The 22,328-nt window shown below is 42.4% G+C and overlaps 1 protein-coding gene across 1 annotated transcript in view; it reads right to left on the bottom strand.

The window, feature by feature from the left end:
* The window catches only part of UCK2 (uridine-cytidine kinase 2), a 28,261-nt gene extending 7,706 nt beyond the window's left edge, over positions 1-20,555 (bottom strand). The window contains exons 1-4 of the mRNA XM_060774303.2: positions 20,362-20,555; positions 13,541-13,700; positions 11,683-11,779; positions 4,109-4,251 (exon numbers count right to left, since the gene is read on the bottom strand). Coding sequence (XP_060630286.2) covers positions 4,109-4,251; positions 11,683-11,779; positions 13,541-13,700; positions 20,362-20,475 — 514 coding nt within the window. The 5' untranslated portion in view covers positions 20,476-20,555. The remainder of the gene's footprint in view (positions 1-4,108; positions 4,252-11,682; positions 11,780-13,540; positions 13,701-20,361) is intronic.
* Positions 20,556-22,328: the final 1,773 nt, after the last annotated feature.

Genomic DNA, 22,328 nt, shown 5'->3' with positions numbered 1-22,328 from the left:
TGACTGGGTTACTTTAAACTTATGGTTCCTTAACTTTACTTATAATTCAACTAAATATTCACTCATTGACAAGCAATTTCCACGTCAGTCTTTCTGACTGACATTAAATCCAAATTTCCACTTTTATTACTTCAGATTTGACACTGAAGACACAATAAAACGATCGGGAATCTCTTTCCTGTAGCATCCCGGCTAGATTATACTTCACAGTGAATTGTTTTGACTCTTAAAATATCAAGGCTGAAGATCAAACTGGTTATACTAAACCAGGGGTCCTCAAACTAAGGCCCGAGGGCTGAATCCGGCCCTCCAAGGTCATTTACCTGGCCCTCGCTCAGGGTCAACCTAAGTCTGAAACGACTTGAAAGAACACGACAACAACAACAATCCTATCTCATCAGCCAAAAGCAGGCCCACACTTCCCATTGAAATACTAATAAGAGTATATGAATTAAAATTTGTTCTTTATTTTAATTATTGTATTGTTTTAAAGTGTTTTTTGCACTACAAATAAGATATGTGCAGTGTTCTTAGGAATTCATTCATGTTTTCTTTCAAAATATAATCCAGCCCCCCAACGGTTTGAGGGACTGTGACCTGGCCCTCTGTTTAAAACATTTGAGGACCCCTGCACTAAACCCTTGAGTCCTGCCCTTGCATAGCTAGGATCAGTCCTTCCTTTTAGCACTCCGGCTAAAGACTAAACCCCTTTTGTTCAGTTTCCCAACGAACCCATCTTCCACTTTGGTTCGCTGACCAAAGTCTGTGCTCTCTCCTCCAGTGGCAGTTAGCTCCGCCCCTTTTGCGTCTGCCTGGAGGCCTATGTCGCTATGGCAACACAGCCAAAAAAACAGCTACATTTCAAACTAACCTGCTTGCACTGTATATCACTCAAACCTTTATTTTAAAAACTCCTGTAAATTAAGGAATTTGTTACAGCAGGCATCCATAGATGCAGGCGAAACATCAGGAGAAAATGCTTCTAGAACATGGCCATATAGCCCAAAAAAACTACAACAACCCAGTGATTCCAGCCATGAAAGCCTTGGACAATACATATCCTGAGCAGCTTGGTTTTTTTTTTCTTTCTAGAAAAGGTAAAGGGTTACAGGGAGGAGGACTAATAAACAGGCGGAAAAGCTGAAGTAGTTTCTTTCTAAAACCAGTGCAAACAAGGATCTGTGCTGGAAGAAAAAAGTCAAAAGTTAGCCTTGAAGAAACTGAAAGACAAATCCAACCTTTGTCATCACTTGGGGATATGATATAATATATTATAATGTAATATAATATATTGTATATACATATAATATTTACTACATTATAATGTAATACAATATAATACTAATAATATATTATAATTATGTTTTATATTACTTGTAATATTACTAATAATATTACAATATAACGGTATAGTACAATATAGTAATATATAATACTGATATTGTACTATGCTAATAATATAATATATTGTTATTGTTCCCACTCTTTCGTTGTTATTATAGAAAATCTAATACAATTCTTTAAAATATATATAATATAATATATTGTATGTGTATGTATCTTGTAAGCCACTCTGAGTCCCCTTCGGGGTGAGAAGGACGGCATATAAATGTTGTAAATAAATAATTAAATAAAGGAACCTGATCCTGGAGAAGTATTCAACTTTCAATACATTAGAAACCCCCTTGTTTTCCCACCCACTCCCTCCCACCTACATAGGTGCTTCCCCCCCTCTCTTGTTGCTATTTCTTTCCTGTTTCTCATCCGAATGCTTTTTCTGTTTCTCATCCTGTTCTCCAGTGTTCATTAAGCATTTCCCTCTTCTCATGACACATTCCTTTTCTATCTTAATATTTGAAGAGTTAGGGTAAAACAGTAGCCATGTCCAACAAGTTCTCTTTCTCTGGCAGATCACGTTGCCTTGTTTGCATGAAATGACTATGCAAAGTCTGATTATATGGTCTTCTCAGTTCACATCTAGATTTCACATTCTGCGTTCCATAGGTTATGGGACAGACATACACTTGTCCACAAATTCTCTTTTATTATTACAGAACTAATGACATTGCCTTGCTTCTCTTGGGTTCATATTTGCTCTTCCACCCCCACTCTGCTACTTTGAACTAGCACTTGCTTAGCCTTAATTAACTTCCCACACAGCTTTTATCCTTCCTTCGCACCCACACAGTTTTTCTTCTTTGCTAGCAATTCTCTTCTTTGTCTTCTTCAGGGCTCATTCAGCCTTCCCCTCTCTTAATTCTCCTCCCTATCCTTACCAAATCCCAGGAATCTCTCCCCCTCTTTCTAGGTTTCTATTTCTAGTTCCTCAAATCCAGACAACAACACTTGCACATTATTGCTTCACTGTACAGACCATGTGGTATGTCATGAAACAGTTGACCAGTATAACAACACAAAATGAAAACTGCTAATTTCTCCCTTGGAAGAACCTTTATAAGCAGGAAACAAAAGGATATGTTTTCTTAGGACGGATCTAGGCAGCCCCTTTGATGTGGAAACTTCCTCAATAAAAAGGAGGATGTCCAGACGACCCGAATTAATCCGTCACAAACCAGGAAAACCCTAGTTTGTGGCAAATTAATTTGATAATGGGTTTACTGCGCACCTTCTTAGAAGGCGCAGGATAGGCCCACTACTTCCAGTGTCTGGACTGCAGTCCGTATTTCTACAGTTCTAAACTGGGAGAATATCAAATCTCCAAAGCCCCTCAAAAAACAAAAGAACTCACCCGGGCTCCATGAGACGGCTCCTGCAGTTCTCCTGGTGCATACAAATGATGCGCCAGGAGAAATGGGGGGGGGGGGGGGGCAGGGGAGAGGAAAATTGCTTCTGTCCCCCCCCCCCCCCCCTTTCTCCTGGCACATCATTTGGATGTGCCAGGAGAACTCTAGCAGCCGTCTCATGGAGCCTGGGTAAGTTCTTTTGTTTTTTGAAGCTGTTTTGGGGAGCTTTGGGGGAGGAAGTTACAGTATCCCAGGGTTTTCCCAGAAAGTTCTGGGAGAACATTTGGACATCCACCCCAGAAAGTGCGCACTTTCTGGGGTGTGTGTAGATGGGCCCCAGGAACATCCGTGTTGCTCTTGGGATAAAGGCCTGTTTGGAAAGGCCCTTAGCTTCTTTGCATTTGATGTAAACCCACACCCTCCTTGTGGAGAGAAAAATCAAGATATAAATAATAATAATAATAATAATAATAATAATAATAGTAACAGTGTGTACCCACAAAAGCCATTTTATTTCCCTTTCTCCTGACAAAAGAGCCCCCGGTGGCACAGTGGGTTAAAGTGCTGAGCTGCTGAGCTTATTGACCGAAAGGTCGCAGGTTCAAATCCGGGGAGCGGCGTGAGCTTCCGCTGTCAGCCCCAGCTTCTGCCAACCTAGAAGTTCGAAAATATGCAAATGTGAGTAGATTAATAGGTACCAATCTGGCAGAAAGGTAAGGGCACTCCATGCAGTCATGCCGGCCACATGACCTTGGAGGTGTTTATGGACAATGCCGGCTCTTCGGCTTAGAAATGAAGATGAGCACCACATCCGAGTCGGACACGACTGGACTTCATGTCAGCGGAAAACCTTTACTTTTACCCTCTCCTGTGGGTGCATTTAAATTTCCAGTGCACTTAAAAACTGTAGATGATGCAGGTATTCAACAGATATAATTTCCCCAGCAATATTGTTGTTCATTACCATCAAGTCAACTTTGACTTATGGTGGCCTTATGAATGCAAGAACTCCAAGACATTCTGTCATCAGCTCTTGCAATAAAAAATACAATCCACTTCAAGGCAGATAATGTGGATTATATGATAGTGTAGAAGGTGCCTTAGTTGAAGGATATTAAAATAATTGTCAGAAGTAATCTCATAATCCGTAGCAATAACCTTTTAGAATACTTAGGAAAACAGAAGTATCAGTACATTGGAGGAGGGAAAACGTTCTCCCCGTCTTTGAAAAAAATAATAATAACAGATTCTGTGATAAGATTCATAGCATTCAAACAGAACTTGAGATGCGTCAGCACATACACTCAAAGCATATTTCAGTTACCTCTGCATGCCTAGCAGGGAAGGAACAACCTGCAACCTACCCCTTCGGGAGAGCCGTGTGTCTGCATCCGTATCCACAAAGAGCTTCATCTGGAAAAGGTCCCGGACCTCCTGGCTGTAGAAAGCCAAAATCCCTTCAAAGAGAACCACATCAGCAGGATACACACTTACAGTCTCTTCTTTGCTGTTAAGACATAAAACATCCAGGTATATATGTGTTAACTATCAGTCAGGTGGGCACTTTCTAATGGGATGGGTAGAAAAGAATTATATGATGCGGTTGTTTCAAATATGTTTTGTTTTGAAACAGCATTTACCTTTTTTGGGAGATTTTTGTAGCTGTGATTATTTCGATTTATATCCTGTCCTTTCCCCAAATCTAAAAGTTAACGTAGCTTACAGATAGTGGCCACATATATACATAATTGATAATGTAGTAGGGGAAATGCAATACAGAATAAGTAAAGAGATAGTGGAGGAATTGTTGACTAGTCTAAATGAATTCAAATTTCCAGGGCCATATTAACTAAGGGTCCTTCCAGACAGGCCCTACACCCCAGATTTTCTCCTTTAAACTGACCCTTTTGGAGATTAAATGGTATTCACATTATTTGGAGGAATCATAATCTTTTGGAAAAACATGACCTTGTTAGAGATCGTAACCTTTTTGTAAACTATGATCTTCCTTAGAAGAGTTAAAAATCACTTGAGTCAATCCTCTCCTTAGTGGTAAATAAATATCTACTAGTATTCATGTAAGGCAATGATCTCGCCACAGTGGTCCACGCCCTTGTTACATCCTGAATAGATTACTGCAACGCACTCTACGTAGGGTTGCCTTTGAAGACTGTTCGGTAACTTCAATTAGTCCAGCGGGCGGCAGCCAGGTTACTCACCGGAGCGTCATACAGGGAGCATACCACCCCTCTGTTATGTCAGCTCTACTGGCTGCCGATCCAGTTCCGAGCACAATTCAAAGTGCTGGTTTTGACCTACAAAACCCTATACGGCTCCGGCCCAGCGTATCTGTCCGAATGCATCTCCCTCTACGTCCCACCTCGGAGTCTGAGATCTTCTGGGGAGGCCCTGCTCTCGACCCCACTTCTATCACAAGTGAGATTGGTGGCGATGAGAAGCAGGGCCTTCTCGGCAGTGGCCCCTCACCTGTGGAATTCACTCCCCGGGGAAATTAGGTCATCAACATCCCTCCTCTCCTTCAGAAGGAAATTAAAAACATGGTTGTGGGACCAGGCTTTCAGGCAATCTGGCAGTTAGACGAGGACAATAATGACTAGACAATATGAATTTATGGACTCTGAGATGGTGAACGCTGAGTATTGACTGGTTTTATTGATTTTTATGGATTTTGTTGTATAAAGTGACTGTTTAATTGTTATAATTGCTGTATACATGTTTTATCCATTGTTTATGTTTATGCTGGCATCGAATTGTGCCTTTTGTAAGCCGCCCTGAGTCTCCCCTCAGGGGTTGAAAAGGGCGGGATAGAAATGCGCGAAATAAATAAATAAATAAATTTAGACTTCTTAGCTGTTAGACTGATATACCTGGTTATCTCTCTGACCTGTTAGGAACAAAGATGTACCAACGCATAAAATACATAGCAGATCTTTAGAAGTGTTATTTCGAGTGCCTAAAAGAACATCAACATCTACTCTTCTATAAAATATACTGCTTTCAAATCATGCTCTCAAGAGACCAAAAAACAAGTAGTCTTCATTAAAAGCTAACATAGTTGATTTACTTACAAACTTCATGTATTTAACATGCAGGTACATTGCTTATTGGTTTCATGTTAACTGAATAATACTTCAAACTGTACTATACTGTACTATTCTTCAACTGTAATGTATAATGTACTATATTTCTGCTGCAAACACACTCATATATTAACTAACATCTCACTGCAGCATACTGACTATACTCCTGCTCTAACTGACATCAACCGACTCAACTGACCTCAAAACCGACTCAAATCTCAACTGCCTTCTAACTGACTTAACTGACTCCTGATTCCTACACATTCTAAAATGGAGTCTACTCTGATCATTCTAAGATCAAGTCACATGGTCTGTAGTCCCTCCCACAACCTCTAACAACATAGAGTTAAGGGGAAAACTGCATATCAATATATGCATACAATGCAGCAAGAAATCTCAATTACATAAATAACAAATAACTAGTATAGCAGGCTTGTAGAAGTTTACTATTTCCAACACCAACAAGGAAGCCCAGGAGGATAGCCTGGCCAATGGCATCAAGAGCCACCAAGAGGTCCAGCAGAACTAACAAAGACACATTTCCCTGTAGGTAAGTGAAACTGTGAATATTAAATGCTTTGTACTTTATCTTCTGAATACAGTAAAAATGTCTCTATTTTACTGCTTCTGTTCCGTCTACGAACCCACACAACCCCTTCGATCTTCCGGAGAGGCTCTTCTCTCGCTCCCGCCCGCATCGCAAGTGTGACTTGTGGGGACGAGAGCGAGGGCCTTCTCTGTGGTGGCCCCCCGGCTCTGAAATTCACTCCCCAGAGACATTAGGCAAGCCCCCACACTGGTAATGCTCAGGAGGAACCTGAAAACCTGGTTATTCCAATATGCCTTCAGTGATTGAATGTAAGATACTCCCTGACCAAACTTTGCATAAAATGACCTCAGAAGCACTTTATTTTATGGTTCGTGCAATTAAATCCTTCCTCATCCCCGGATCCACCTTCCAATAATTTATATTGTCCTATCTCCCAGTGTTTTAAATTTTTTATCATTGAATTTGGCCCTGCCCAGCCTAATCCTCTGTATTTTAATGTTTGATTTGCTTTTGCTGTTCGCTTATTATATTGGTTTTGCTTTTTATGTATTTTATTTTCTGGGTTTGTTATGTTTTTGTGTTATATTGTGTTTACTGTACTGTTGGGCGTGCCATCATGTAAGCCGCACCGAGTCCCCATGGGGGGTGATGGAGTGGGGTATAAATAAAGTATTATTATTATTATTGGTCATTCCATGGCCACGGGGATGTACTGATCTTTCTGCCAGCATATGTTATCTGTCTATATATTGCCACAGTCAAGCAAGATGCAGGTCTGTGAATTTTAAAGCCAACAGTTTTCTTATTCTGAATTATTTTTTTATCTTCCCTGAAGATGTCACTGTGCTTCAAATGCTAGAAGGATTAATGTTGTGCCCCCTTTTTTGCCTAATAAATGTTTTTCAAGCATGTGTATGTTGGGTTTTGGGATGTTTTAATGATCAACACAAGTATTTGTGATACTGATCTGAGTCACTCTCCCATTCCTTATAGGGGTCTCTTGGAACAGTATGACATTAAACAAGCGTACATCTGACTTAGCCCTTATCGCCTCGCACAAACTAGGCTGCATTCAGCACTTTTTAATCCCTCAGAAGATCTGCAGGCTTCAGCTTTTTTCTTCCAACATTAGGCGGGGGAGTGAGCACAGAATCAAAGTGCTCTAAAATATCACATCCGTTTACACTGCATGTTTCCCTTTTTAATTTATTTATATTTCACCAAGAATGTACATGGCACTCTATTTGGAGTTTTAAAAGGGCTTTACAATCAAAAACTGGGGAAGACAATAACAACAACAACAACAAAACAACAACAACAATGCAGACTGTGCAAGGAAGCTGATGAAACCATTGATCATATCCTCAACTGTTGCAAGAAAATCGCATCCAGTGCTCCTCAACCTGGGGTCCCCAGATGTTTTTGGCCTACAACTCCCAGAAATCCCAGCCAGTTTACCAGCTGTTAGGATTTCTAGGAATTGTAGGCCAAAAACATCTGGGGACCCCAGGTTGAAAACCACTGGATAGACAGACTACAAATAAAGGCACAACTCTGTGGCCTAAATAATTCACTGGAACTTAAGTCACAAGTACCACCTACCAGCAGTAAAGAATTGGTGGGATCATAAATCTGCAAAGGTAGTGGAAAAGGAACACGCAAAAATACTGTGGGACTTTCAAATCCAAACTGACAAAAGTTTTGGAACACAATACAACAGACATCATGATTGTGGAAAGGAAAAAAGTCTGGATTATTGATGTCACCATACCGGATGACAGCTGCATTGAGGAAAAACAACAGGAAAAACTCAGCCATTATCAGGACCTCAAAATCGAATTGCAAAGGCTCTGGCATAAACCAGTACAAGTGGCCTCAGTGGTCATCGGTACACTGGGTGCTGTGCCAAAAGATCTCAGCCGGCATTTGGAAACAATAAACATTGACAAAATCACGATCTGACAACTGCAAAGGGCCTCCTTACTTGGATCTGCGCGCATCATTCGGAAATACATCACAGTCCTAGACGCTTGGGAAGTGTAATTTTGTGATACGGAATCCAGCATATAGATCTCATTTGCTGTGACATACTGTGCTTTTGTGTCAGAATAATAATAATAATAATAATAATAATAATAATAATAATAATAATAATTTATTTGCACCCCACCCTAACTCCCCGGAAGGACAATAGGTTTGGGTGTGATGTGTCCGACTGGATGGGAAGTGTCCGACTTGTGATTTTGTGATACGAAATCCAGCATATAGATCTCATTTGCTGTGACATACTGTGTTTTTGTGTCAGAATAATAATAATAATAATAATAATAATTTATTTGCACCCCACCCTAACTCCCCGGAGGGACAATAGGTTTGGGTGTGATGCATCTGACTGGGTGGGAAGTGTCCGACTTGTGATTTTGTGATACGAAATCCAGCATGTAGATCTCATTTGCTGTGACATACTGTGCTTTTGTGTCAGTAAAAGCCTACTACTGTGTTTTTAGTATTACTGTGTATTGATGATTTAATTTTTAATTTGTAATTGCTTAATAGTTTTTATATATGTATGTATATGTGACAAGGCATCGAATTGTGCCTTTCTCTGTAAGCCGCCCTGAGTCCCCCCTAGGGGGTGAGAAGGGCGGGGTAAAAGTGACGTAAATAAATAAATAAATAAATAAATAAATAATAATAATAATTTATTTGCACCCCACCCTAACTCCCCGGAGAGACAATAGGTTTGGGTGTGATGTGTTAAAATGTTATATTTAAGTATTTTGCATCAGGAGTGGGAATGAAGGACTAAAACACAAAAACAAACAAACAAACAAACAAAAACTTCATGTAAATATTGGCAGAGAAAAATAGGAAAGAAAGGACAGACTGGAGGTCACTGGGAGGGATTATTATTTTATTAGGGAAATGTATTCCATTTCCCCCCAAAAGATTTATCCAAAGTGGCTGACAAAAATTAAAAATACTGTTTTTAATGACAATCTGCAGAAGAGAGTCACAGGAGATAGCACTAGCTGGCTCTTTTGCGGCTATGCATCAAAACGGAGCAGGCGCATGTTGGCGTCAAAAGGGCAACAGAAGAGAACCTATGCTTATCCGTCTGCTTTAATGGCAGCCAGACTTAAGCAAAAGATTTTCAGGTGCTTTTAGTTGCAAAGAAAAACTGGAGATAAAGCCACAAGCTACTTAGGCAACGCTTGGGCACTATGTTGTGCAAAAAGAACAAATGAGCTGATCCAATTAGCCAAGAAGGGCAAGCATATGGCAGCCTCCGCTATTCTGTGAATCCTTCATCAGGGTATGCAAACTGGAATGTGTTCATAGATAAATGAAAAAAAGCTAGACGAGTCTGGAAGAGTTCATTTTAGCTTTAATCTGATTAGTGGCGTGGTTCCCAACCTGTAGTCCATGGATGACCAGTTGTCTGCAAGAACTAAAATACGGTCCGTGGCCTCACCGTTACTACATCATTGCAATGAGTGTGATTGGTTTTGCAAAACCCTCTTACAGAGCCGAGGCTTATTAAATATGGTTTTCTGTGGGTGAGCAGATGGTGGCTACTGGATGGCTTATGTTCTGTATCAGAAACTAGAGCTGATGTGGTCTATCCAATGCAGTTTTCTGAATCAGCACTCCAAATAACCAAACCAAATCTAAAATTGACCAAAAACTGATTCGTAAGCCTTTTGGTACTTTTGGCCATAGTGGTCCATGCTCTTGTTACATCTAGGATAGACTACTGCAATGCACTCTGCGTGGGGTTGCCTTTGAAGACTGCTCAGAAGCTTCAAATAGTCCAACGAGAGGCAGCCAGGTTAATAACTGGGGCGGCATACAGGGAGAATACAACTCCCATGTTACACCAGCTCCACTGGCTGCCAGTTTGGTACCGGGCACAATTCAAAGTGCTGGCTTTGGCCTATAAAGCCCTAAATGCCCCCGGCCCAAATTACCTGTCCGAACGCATCTCCCCCTATGAACCATCATGGAGATTAAGATCCTCCGGGAAGGCCCTGCTTTCTGTCCTGCCATTGTCACAGGCACGATTGATGGGGACGAGAGACAGGGCCTTCTCGGTGATTGCTCCCCAGCTATGGAACTCCCTTCCTGGTGAGATCAGATTGGCCCCCTCCCTCCTGTCCTTTAGAAGGATGGTAAAAACTTCGCTGTGGGACCAAGATTTCGGGTCAGGGCAATAAAGCAGCAATAGGAGAGATGACTAGGCCAATGATTTTATGCGGATGACTAGGACGGTTTTAAATGGTGTATTTTAATATTTTGATATGATGTTTATATATTGTATATGAATCTGTGTCCCAACATTGAATGTTTGCTGTGTATATGCTGTGCTCCGCCCTGAGTCCCCTTCGGGGTGAGAAGGGCAGAATATAAATGTTTTAAATAAAATAAATAAATAATGTTGGAGAGTGGCCCCTGGTCAAAAAAAGGTTGGGAACCACTGGATTAGTGTATCATAGTATGTCTCTAGTTCTACTTAGGATTCAGGCTGCAAAAAGGCACTTCATCCATAATGGCTGTTTTAATCAACACTCCTAGCACAACACAAAGTTGTGAAGGATATTGAGGCTTGTTTCAATTATTTTCTTAAGCCGCAGTGGTGCAGCGGGTTAAATCACTAAGCTGTACAACCTGCTGACTGGAAGGTTGGTGGTTTGAATTTGCAGATGGGGTGAGCTCCCGTCACTAGCCCCAGCTTCTGCCAACCTAGCAGTTTGAAAACATGCAAATGTGAATAGATCAATAGGTAGGTAATGGGAAGGTAATGGCGCTCCATGCAGTCATACCAGCCACATGACCTTGGAAGCATCTAAGGACAACGCCAGCTCTTCGGTTTAGAAATGAAGATGAGCACCACCCCCCAGAGTCAGACACGGCTAGACCTAATGCCAGGGGAAACCTTTACCTTTAATTAGTAATCAAATAGGTTTGGCAATTCAATCTTTTGTGCCCCGCCGCCACAAAGAACAACTGTATGTACTAAAAACTTAAGCCACTATGCAATAAAATTCTCCATGAAGGACTCAGGCCTCTTCTACACTGCCATATAATCCAGATTATCAAATCAGATAATCCAAGTTTTCTGCTTCGAATTGGATTATACGAGTCTACACCGCCATATAATCTAGTTCAAAGCAGAGAGTCTGGATTTTATATGGCAGTATAGAAGGGGCCTCGCTGGCATTCTTGGTTTATGACATATCATGCCATATTCCAACTATAAGGAAAAGGTAGAGAAAAGGAGGCTTACCGAGAATGGGACACAAAGTCATAAACAGGTATCTGAACAGTCTTCCCCTCCATGATCTCCCTGAGTGTTTTGACGATCAGCTCATTATCAAACGCATCTAAATAAAGAAGAGACAAGATGTTAAACTGGTGTGGCTTTCAATATGGCCTTTCTACTTTGAGAAGAAGCACTTACTCATTCTTTTTTTTTTTTTTTGTCTTAGAATTAAGCTAAAGTGAGTCTATACTGGCCACTTAAGCCAGGATCAATCCAAAGCATGATGCTCTGGAATGGTCCTAGCGTGACTGTGATTGAAGCCACATACACCAGGTTGAACCCAATGCATCGCCCCATTGGGACCCTGATAGGTTAATATCACATCGGCCTCACTGGACCATCACCTCATCTTCTGTATTGCCATTACTTATTCCAGGGCAAAGAACTCTATGCAAGTACTTGGTTGTCATCTGTTGCATTTAGTGCTTGTGCAACCAGAAAGAAAGGGATAGATCAACCATCTCCTTCTTGCTGGTCATGCAGATACTCCATTCTGACTTCTGCAGATACAATTGTGATGGCTAGGTGACTGACTAGAGTTCTGTAACCAGAAGGGAGTCAAAGTGGCAACACAGAGATGAGCTATCCTCTTCTTCTGCACTTATCAGCACAAGGAAAACATGATGGCAGAAGTGTCCTAATGAATAGGGATCATCCTGGATCAGAGCTGAGACTGCCACAAAGCCCTGGATAGTACAAAGTTTTCTGAGTATCTTCTGACTTTGCTTAAATCATATTAAGGGAATATAACCCAAGGTACTCACCAGAATCCCTGTACATCGTGGAGACAGACAACAGTGGATTCACCGTCAGTCCAGGTTTTTTGGTGAGTGAAGACAAGCCCTTAGTTTCCTAGATCATCCAAGCTAAAATGGGTGCTTGCCAATGTCTTGCCACTTTTCCACCTGGCAGCATTGGTTTGGGAAACCTTCATGCCCTCTTTTTGTATAGGATTGAGTTATTGGTGTCTATTATTGACTATAGGAGACCAATGCCTCTCTGGAAATTCAGGGAAGTCAAGATATTGAGGTTTGGTCTTGCATAGATGAGGTGCTCCAGGACGCACACAGGGAATGCCACCCCCCCCCCCCAAAAAAAAAAGGATTTTCCAAAGCTTGGGAATGGTGAGGTGCTCCATGCCCATCTCTATAGCATCAAGCTTGGGAAGAAGAGTTGTCAAGGGCAGTAGGCCTCTAAATATAGTGAGCAAAAGAAAGAGTCCTGTGGCACCTTTCAGACGAACAAAGTCTATGAAAGCTGTCGAAAGCTTTCATGGCCGGAATCACTGGGTTGTTGTAGGCTTTTTCGGGCTATATGGTCATGTTCTAGAGGCATTCTCTCCTGATGTTTTGCCTGCATCTATGGCAAACATCCTCAGAGGTAGTGAGGCCATATAGCCCGAAAAAATCTACAACAACCCTCTATGAAAGCTTACACCATACATTTTTTGTTCTTTAAGTTGTTGTGGAATATTTCCTTCATTGGGTAGGTCTTAGTTTTACTGCTGCTTTTTCCTCTGTGGTTTGTGTCACACACAAATACACACACACACACACACACGTATTTTGGGTTAATTTCATTTTTGTTGGATAATATTTGGATCTCCCATGATGACACCTTTAATGGAACAGTCTTCAAGTTAATGTAACAGGTTCATTGGTTTTCATAGTGTGACTGCTCTACACATTTCATCCTGAAAAACACAAGCTGCTGCACTATGGCATCCCAGTTTCCCAAACTGATCTGCGGGAGGCCTAGCTAGGGGTGAAGAAGCATGGATGTATGTATATCTACCCCTTTCCCAGCCCCAGTGACAGGTCACCTGGGTGGTCAAAGTTGAATTGCCCCTTGAGGGCTTTGGCTTTCTGCTCAGTGGTGAGTACCCGATAGAAGCTGTCTTGACTCAGAATCACAACTTGCTTGTGGTGATGATCTACATCATTCTGGCCCAGCAGCTGAACAATTTTGGCACAGACAGAGGACTGCAAAAGAGGTTTAAAAAAAACAAAACAGAATGAGAAGAAATTCTGGCATTAGCAAAAGAAAGTTTTATTCAAAAAAACAAAATATCTGGAATGGTCTAAATGACTTTCCAAAAAGATGTGGCTTTCCAGCTGCCTATGGCCTCCACATCTCCCACCTTCCAAGGGACACATCAAACTACCTACTCAAAATTCAGGGTGTGTACTAGAGGACATACATTCAAATACTAGCCCAGGTTTGTATTGTGGGACTGGGGAGGGAACATACATCCAAATACTAGTCTGGATGCTAGTCCAACATTTCCAAATGCAAGTTTAGATACCAGTCCCCTTTTCAACACAAAGCCAAGGACATTCTAAAACAGCAATTCTCAATCTGGGGGTTGGGACCCCTGGAGGGGTTGCGAAGGTGTGTCAGAAGGGTCGCCAAAGACCATTAGAAAACACAGTATTTTCTGTTGGTCATGGGGGTTCGGTGTGGAAAGTTTGGCCCAATTCTATTGTTTGTGGGGTTCAGAATTCCTTTTTGATTGTAGGTAAACTATAAATCCCAGCAACTACAACTCACAAATGTCAAATTCTATTCCCCCTAAATTCCACCAGTGTTCACATTTGGAAATATTGAATATCTGTGCCAAGTTTGGTCCAGATCCATTATTTTTTGAGCCCACAGTGCTCTCTGGATTTAGGTAAACTACAACTCCAAAACTCAAGGTCAATGCCCACCAAACTCTTCTCGCATTTTCTGTTGGTTTTCGGAGTTCTGTGTACCAAGTTTAGTTCAATTCCATCACTGGTGGAGTTCAGAATGCTCTTTGATCGTAGGTGAACTATAAATCCCAGCAACTACAACTCCCAAATGATAAAATCAATACACCCCCCCAACCTCATTAGTATTCAAATTTGGGTGTATCAGGTATTTGTGCCACATTTGGTCCAATGAATGAAAATACATTCTGCATATCAGATATTTACATGACAAGCCATAACTGCAGCAAAATTACAGTTTTGAAGTAGCAACGAAAATAATTTCATGGTTGGGGGTCACCACAACATGAGGAACTATATTAAGGGGTCGTGGCATTAGGAAGATTGAGAAACACTGTTCTAAGAGCTGACAGCAGAACAATATATATATTGTCCTCTTAGGAGCAGAGCTGCCTTTCACTTCCAAATGAATACACATATATAATTCTCTATACTTCTCCCACCACAATTTGGATTGAAGATTGTCATCAAGTATATACTAACTCAGAACTGCACATACTTTCTATTGATTCAAAGCTTCGTTCCAATGAGGGGCAGTTTCACCACTGGTAGGGGCATTGCATCGAATAATGCGTGCAGTTCCCAGTAAGGTGGCCTTTTGCAGCTGGCATCTGGTAATTTTGTCAGTGCCAATTGTGCTTAAGTGCAGGCTAAGGTCTTCAGGCACTGCACCCAGTGTGCCGATCACCACTGGGACCACCTTTACTGACTTATTATTATTATTATTATTATTATTATTATTATTATTATATTGGACTCATAGAGTTGGAAGAGAACTCAAGGGCCATCCATTCCAACCCCCTTCTGCCCAAAAGGAAGATCCCATTAAATCGTTCCTGACAGATAGCCATCCAGACTCTGCTTATAGAATCATAGAATGCTAGGGGATTAAAGGGACTCCCAAAGGCCATCCAGTCCAACTCTACTCAACAGGCGGGGGACACCATCCAATCATTCCTGACAGATGGCCACTGTGTTTCCATGACCAAATGTGGATTTAAACCATGGTAACCAGAGTTGTAGTCCAACACTCAAACTATGAACCGTCAAGGTTACTAAGATCTTCCGGAGGGGGCCTGCTCTCAGTCCCACCACCCTCGCAATCGCGTCTGGTGGGGATGAGGGACAGGGCCTTCTTGGTGGTGGCCCCTCAGCTTTGGAACTCCCTCCCACAAGAGATTAGATCTGCTCCTTCCCTCCTGACCTTTAGAAAGCTAATAAAAACCTGGCTTTGCAATGTGGCATTCGATGATTGAGTCAACAACCCTTGTCCACATGGAAGGATGACGATGAATTATGACTGTATTTGACGACTTGGCTTGTGTAATGTGATGATGTATTTTATTGAATTTTATATTTTAATGTATAATGATGACGCACTGTGCAGTTTTTTATATTACTGTATTTGAACACATGTTGTGAACCGGCCTGAGTCCCTCCTCGGAGGTGAGAAGACCGGTATATAAAACGTCTAAATAAAATAAATAAACAAACAAACAAACTACTACACCACATGAACACGTCATCCTTTTAATACTTTTGTCATTGTCGATGTGTTACTAGAGAACTAAATGGATTCTTTTTCTAAAATGCGATTTGTTGGATTTGTTATGAGTGTAAAACTTTTGAATCAAGGAGTATTTTTTCATCAAAATCTGAATCCTTTGTATGTGAGTCAGCTAAAACATAAAGTGTAACATTTCAAATATACTAAGCAAATAAATGGTACTTTCTGTGCCTTTTGAGGTCTCCTGTTCTGTTGTCTGAACCAAAAACAAGCCCCTCATGTTCTGATGGTGGGTTAAGGGGCTTCCAAAGAACACTAGCTCCTCTGATTATGAAAATCAAGCATTGCAGCATTGGGGGTGAAAATCAAGCATTGCAGCACAGTGTGGAGAAATTATTGAGGAATGAGTTGCAAAATGACTCTTTTTCTGCTAACAGTGAATTATTCCTGAGTCAGCCGCTCCTTTTGAAGGGACTGTTTTTCCGCATGCAGTTACCAGCTGTCACAGATTAGAAGAAAGTTCTGGCTTTTGAAATGCTGGTCCTCCCAGTTGAAGAGCCCTCTCCTTAGACACAACAGATTGCAAAGACATAACATTGCTGGGAAAGTGTTTCTAAAAAATCTCAAAAGGTTCAGGTCAAACTCAGAACATAAATGCTATCAGTAAAAGAAGAATAAGTAACTTTGGGTCCTTCCAGACAGGCCCTGTAACCCATGATCTAATCCTAGATTTTCTGCTTTAAACTGGATTATATGAGTCTAGACTGCCAGATAATCTGGGATAAACAGAAAACCTGGGATCAGATCCTGGGATATAGGGCCTGTCTGGAAGGGCCGCCTGAAATCTTCAGCAGCCTTGAGGTCAAACGCTCTGTGCCAAAATTATTTCATGAATCACCCTGAAGTCTAGAAACAATGCGACAACAAACCTATATCAAAACGCAATCACAACAAAACCTGCACAATCATGAGCGTCTCTCTCTTGACAAGAAATGGCAGGCAGAGACTAGGCTGGTCATGCCAAAGAAGTGGAAAGTTTTTATGGCACAGGGCACATTGTGCGTAACTCAAAAGTGTGCCAAAAGCAGCTGTTTCGATATTTGACACCAAGGAATCAAAAGAGACAAGCAGATAGTTGTGCACACTATACAATGAACAATAACAAGGCTTGGGAAATATATTGCAAATGTCATGAGTCCCCCTAGGGGTGAGAAAAGCAGTATATAAATACTGTAAATAAAATAATTAATAAATATAATGTTCTTGGGGATAGGAAAGCTTTCCCAACACTGGCACTCTTTGGATGCATCTGACAAATTCCCATTTTTCTGCCAGCATGGCCCATGTTTTGACAAAGGCTTTCATGGCCGGAATCACTGGGTTGCTGTGAGTTTTCCGGGCTGTATAGCCATGTTCCAGAAGGATTCTCTCCTGACATTTTGCCCACATCTGTGGCAGGCATCCTCAACTATGAGGATGCCTGCCCTAGATGTGGATGAAATTATGGCAGGGAGGGATCCCAGTCCAAGTTTATGGCCCAATATGAATCCATGCAGGTTTATTTGACAACGCATGCAGGTTTATTTGACAACGCAAATTGCAGGGGTGTAAAACCCGCTCAGCCCAATATGACCTGGACTTGCAGGAAAGAGTCTAGGACAGGACAGCAAGCCTACATGGCCCTTCACTTCTCATTGGTAATTTCCAACATTTGGTCTTCTCTGTGCTTTGGACTCCAGCTCCCAGAATTCCTGGTCATTTGAAAAGCTGGCTAAGGCTCTTGGGAGTTGGAGTCCCAAACACCTGGAGGACCAAAGATTGAAAGTGTGCCAGTGTTCCCTTCTCTAAACCATCAGAGCAAAGACTGGCTGGAGGGAGCTATCTGCCTCCAAATATAGATGCCTCTAAAGACCCATGTAGGATGGGGATCTTTAAAAAAGGGAAGTGAGGACACCCAACTGCATCACAATCCTCAAAGAGGCACTGAGGGTCCTTCCAGACTCGCCCTGTATCCCAGGATCTGATCCCAGGCTTTCTGTTTATCCCAGATTAACTGACAGTGCGGACTCATATAATCCAGTTTAAAGGAGATTCCACCTGAACATTAGGAAGAACTTCCTGATTCTGAGCCCTTCCATATAGCCCTATATCCCAGAATATCAAAGCAGAAAATCCCACGTTATCTGCCTTCTGGGATATAGGGCTGTGTGGAAGGGCCCTAAGAGAGCTGTTCAGCAGTGAAACTCTCTGCTGTGAAGTGTGGTGGAGGATCCTTCTTTGGAGGCTTTTAAGCTATAGTGGTCCATGCCCTAGTTGCCTCTAGGTTAGATTACTGCAACGCGCTCTACATGGGGTTGCCCTTGAAGACGGCCCGGAAACTACAGTTGGTCCAAAAATCTGAAGTCAAGACTACTTGCGGGAACTCGTTACAGGGAGCAGTCTACCTCTCTGTTTAAACAACTCCACTGGCTTCCAATAAGTTTCCGGTCCCAATTCAAGGTGCAGCTATGTTCTTTTTCTCAGCCATATTGTTTTGATGTTGGTTACAAGTGTGATTGTTTTTATATTTTATCTGATGTTTTTTAGTTGGTTGTGTTCTATTTGTAATTTTTGGGCTTGTCGCTTGTAAGCCACCCTGAGTCCCATCAGGGAGATGATTGGTGGGGTATAAAAATAAAGTTGTTGTTGTTGTTATTTGAAACACAACAAGATGAGTCCACAACAGACACTCTGCTGGCTGTTGTATTGGATCACACGTCGGACACTTCCCAAGTGTCTAGGACTGAGTGATGCATCTGCGAATAATGTGTGCAGATCCCAGTAAGGTGGCCTTCTGCAGCTGGCAGATGGTAATTTTGTCAGCACCGATTGTGTTTTGAGGGCAGCCAAGGTCTTTAGGTACTGCACCCAGTGTGCCGATCACCACAGGGACCACCTGGACTGGCTTGTGCCAGAGTAATAATAATAATAATCATCATCATCATCATCTATATGAATAAAAATGTAATGTTCATTTGTGGTATTAGCACAACTCAAAAACCATTGGACGAATTGATACCAAATTTGGACACAATACACCTATCAGGCCAATGAGTGACCATCACTCATAAATACACTGAAAAACACAGCAGAAGATACTTAAAAACACCCCCCCCCCCAAATTACAACACATGCGCAAAACCACATATATATATACGCAAACACGCACCTATATAAATAAAAATGTAATGCTCGTTTGTGGTATTAACAGAACTCAAAAATCAGTGAGCCAATTGACACCAAATTTGGACAGCATACACCTAACAACCCAATGTATGTCCTTCACTCAAAAAAATTTGATTTTGTCATTTGGGAGTTGTAGTTGCTGGGATTTATAGTTCACCTACAATCAAAGAGCACTCTGAACTCCACAAATTATGGCATGGATTCAAAGGTGACACACAGGACTCCCATGAGCAACAGAAAACACTAGAAGGGTTTGGTGGGCATTGACCTTGAGTTTGGGAGTTGTAGTTCACCTTCATCCAGAGAGCACTGTGGACTCAAACAATGATGGATCTGGACCAAACTTGGCACAAATATTCCATATGCCCAAATATGAACACAGATGGAGTTTGGGGGAAATAGACCTTGACATTTGGGAGTTGTAGTTACTGGGATTTATAGTTCACCTACAATCAAAGAGCATTCTGAACCCCACAAACGACAGAATTGGGGCAAATTTCCCACACAGAACCCTCATAACCAACAGAAAATACTTAATAATAATAATAATAATAAAGCAGAGGCTGGGTGGTCATCTGTTAGAGGTGCTCTGAAAGTCATTTCCCTGCTTCTTGGCAGGGGGTTGGATTGGATGACCCATGAGATGTCTTCCAACTCTATGGGCCCTTCCACAGAATATCCCAGAATATCAAGGAAGAAATTCCCACAATATCTGCTTTGAACTGGGTTATGTGAGTTCACACTCAGATAATGTGGGATTTCCTGCCTTGTTATTCAGGGATATAGAGCTGTGTGGAAGGGCCCCATGATTCTATGATGAAAGGCCAAATGGCTGCATCCTGCCTACCATTTCATTGTATGTGTCCCTCCAGATGTTGGGTGACCACTCCTGTATTGCCCATCATTGGGCACGATGACTAGCATAGACTGGAGGAAGGGAGAGGTGGGAAACGTGATGCACCCTTAGGAGAGTCACTCTCTGACCAAGCGTGCTGGGGCGGAAGCGGGGCGCGAGGCGGCGCGCGCCGGGGAAGAAGGGCTCTGCGCACGTGGCGGGCCTGTGCTGGGAGGCCGGCTCCGGCCCACGTGGAGGGCATGGGCGATCTAGCCGGGCCCTGAGCAAGTGCAGCAGGGAATCTCGCTGGGGATCTGATCGCTCACCTTGCCGCTGGCTGTGCCGCCGCTGACGCCGATCAGGAAAGGCTCTCCGCTCTGGCCCTGGCTCCTCTCGCCCTGGCCTTGGCCCTGGAGCCGCTGCTCGCTGTCGCCCGCCATGTGTCTGTGCCCGGGATCTCTGCTGAGAAAGGCTTGGCCCGCCCGGCTGCCAGGCTCCTGGCCAAGGGCCGCCCCTTCTCCGCCTCCCGCCCGAGCCAAGGGTTGCAGGGGGCGGGGGATCTCCCACCCTCCTCCTCCAATCCCCCCTCTTTCCAATTCAGTTCGACCTGAACTATCTTATAGGAAAACTGGAAACATCACAAATCATATTGCAAACCATTCTGCTTGCAATCACACTGTGCTTGTAATGTGATGGGTTATACAAACCATTTCCTAATTGGTTCTATCAAAAACGTGGGGGTAAGGCCAATGTATTGTCGAAGGCTTTCATGGCCGGAATCACTGGGTTGTTGTAGTTTTTTCGGGCTGTGTGGCCATGTTCTAGAAGCATTCTCTCCTGACGTTTCGCCCACATCAATGGCAGGCATCCTCAGAGGTTGTGAGGTCTGTTGGAAACTAGAAAAATTGGGTTTATATATCTGTGGAAAGTCCAGGGTGGGAGAAAGAACTCTTGTCTGTTGGAGCTAGGTGTGAATGTTTCAGCTGGCCACCTAGATTAGCATTTGATTTATTTGTCATGTCAGGGCAACCAGTCAATTGTATTACATTTCTAACAGAACAAACAGACAAAATACAAAATTTGCGAGTTTGGTAGTTGATTTGGTAGTCCTTTGACCAGTATCTGTCCACTTGGAGTGCCTCTGGTGTTGCTGCAAGGAGGTCCTCCATTGTGCATGTGGGAGGGCTTAGTTGCATTGCAGCAGGTGGTCAGTGGTTTGCTCTTCTCCACACTCGCATGTTGTGGATTCCACTTTGTGGCCCATTTCTTGAGGTTGGCTCTGCATCTCGTGGTGCCAGAGCGCAGTCTGTTCAGCGCCTTCCAAGTTGCCCAGTCTTCTGTGTGCCCAGGGGGGAGTCGCTCATTTGATATCAGCCACTGATTTGAGGTTCTGGGTTTGAGCCTGCCACTTTTGGACTCTCACTTGCTGAGGTGTTCCAGCGAGTGTCTCGGTAGATCTTAGAAAACTATTTCTAGATTTAAGTCGTTGACGTGCTGGCTGATACCCAAACAGGGGATGAGCTGGAGATGTCACTGCCTTGGTCCTTTCACTGTTGGCTGCTACTTCCCGGCGGATGTCAGTGGTGCAATACCGGCTAAGCAGTGTAATTTCTCCAGCATTTGATGGTTTGTTGTTACTGCCTGGAGGAATCCTTTGTTGAGAGTTGGGATATGACTTGGCATGGTTTTATAGCGGCTCCTTTCCATTCTGGACAGATAAACCCAATAAACTATTGATGGAGGATTTCTGTTCCTATTCTGGTCCCTAAGAAGTTGGTTCTATCCACCATGAAAATACACATAGAGCCATTGGTAGAAGTTGTCTGGGGTTTGGGGTCTGGTGCCATCAGTATGTTGATGATGCCCAGATCTGTTACTCTTTTCTACCTTCATCCAAGAAATCTGTTTCAGTTCTAAATAATAATAGTAATAATAATCTTTATTTATACCCCACCACCATCTCCCCAAAGGGGACTCTGGGCGGCTTACATGAGGCCACACCCATCAATACAGAAACACAATATAACACAAAAATACAACAGAAAATCAGAAAATAAAATAACATAAAATACAAAATGGTCTCAACCAATCCAGCATAGTTTGTGGCAGCCACAAAAACAAAGTGCCTGAAGTGTGACTTTCAAAAAAATAAAAAGTATTGCACAGTGAAACAGTAAATAACACTTTCAAACCAGGAACAATTTTGTTATGTAGTGTTAGATAGCCTTACAATTAGTCATCAGTAGGTGTTTTCCAGCAGTCGGAAGGAGCTTTATTTGAATCAAAAGAACTA

Source organism: Anolis sagrei, chromosome 4, assembly GCF_037176765.1.
Source record: "Anolis sagrei isolate rAnoSag1 chromosome 4, rAnoSag1.mat, whole genome shotgun sequence".
In the NCBI taxonomy this organism is placed as follows: domain Eukaryota; kingdom Metazoa; phylum Chordata; class Lepidosauria; order Squamata; family Dactyloidae; genus Anolis; species Anolis sagrei.
Note: the sequence above shows the minus strand (reverse complement) of the source record. Positions and strands in the feature narration are given on the sequence as shown.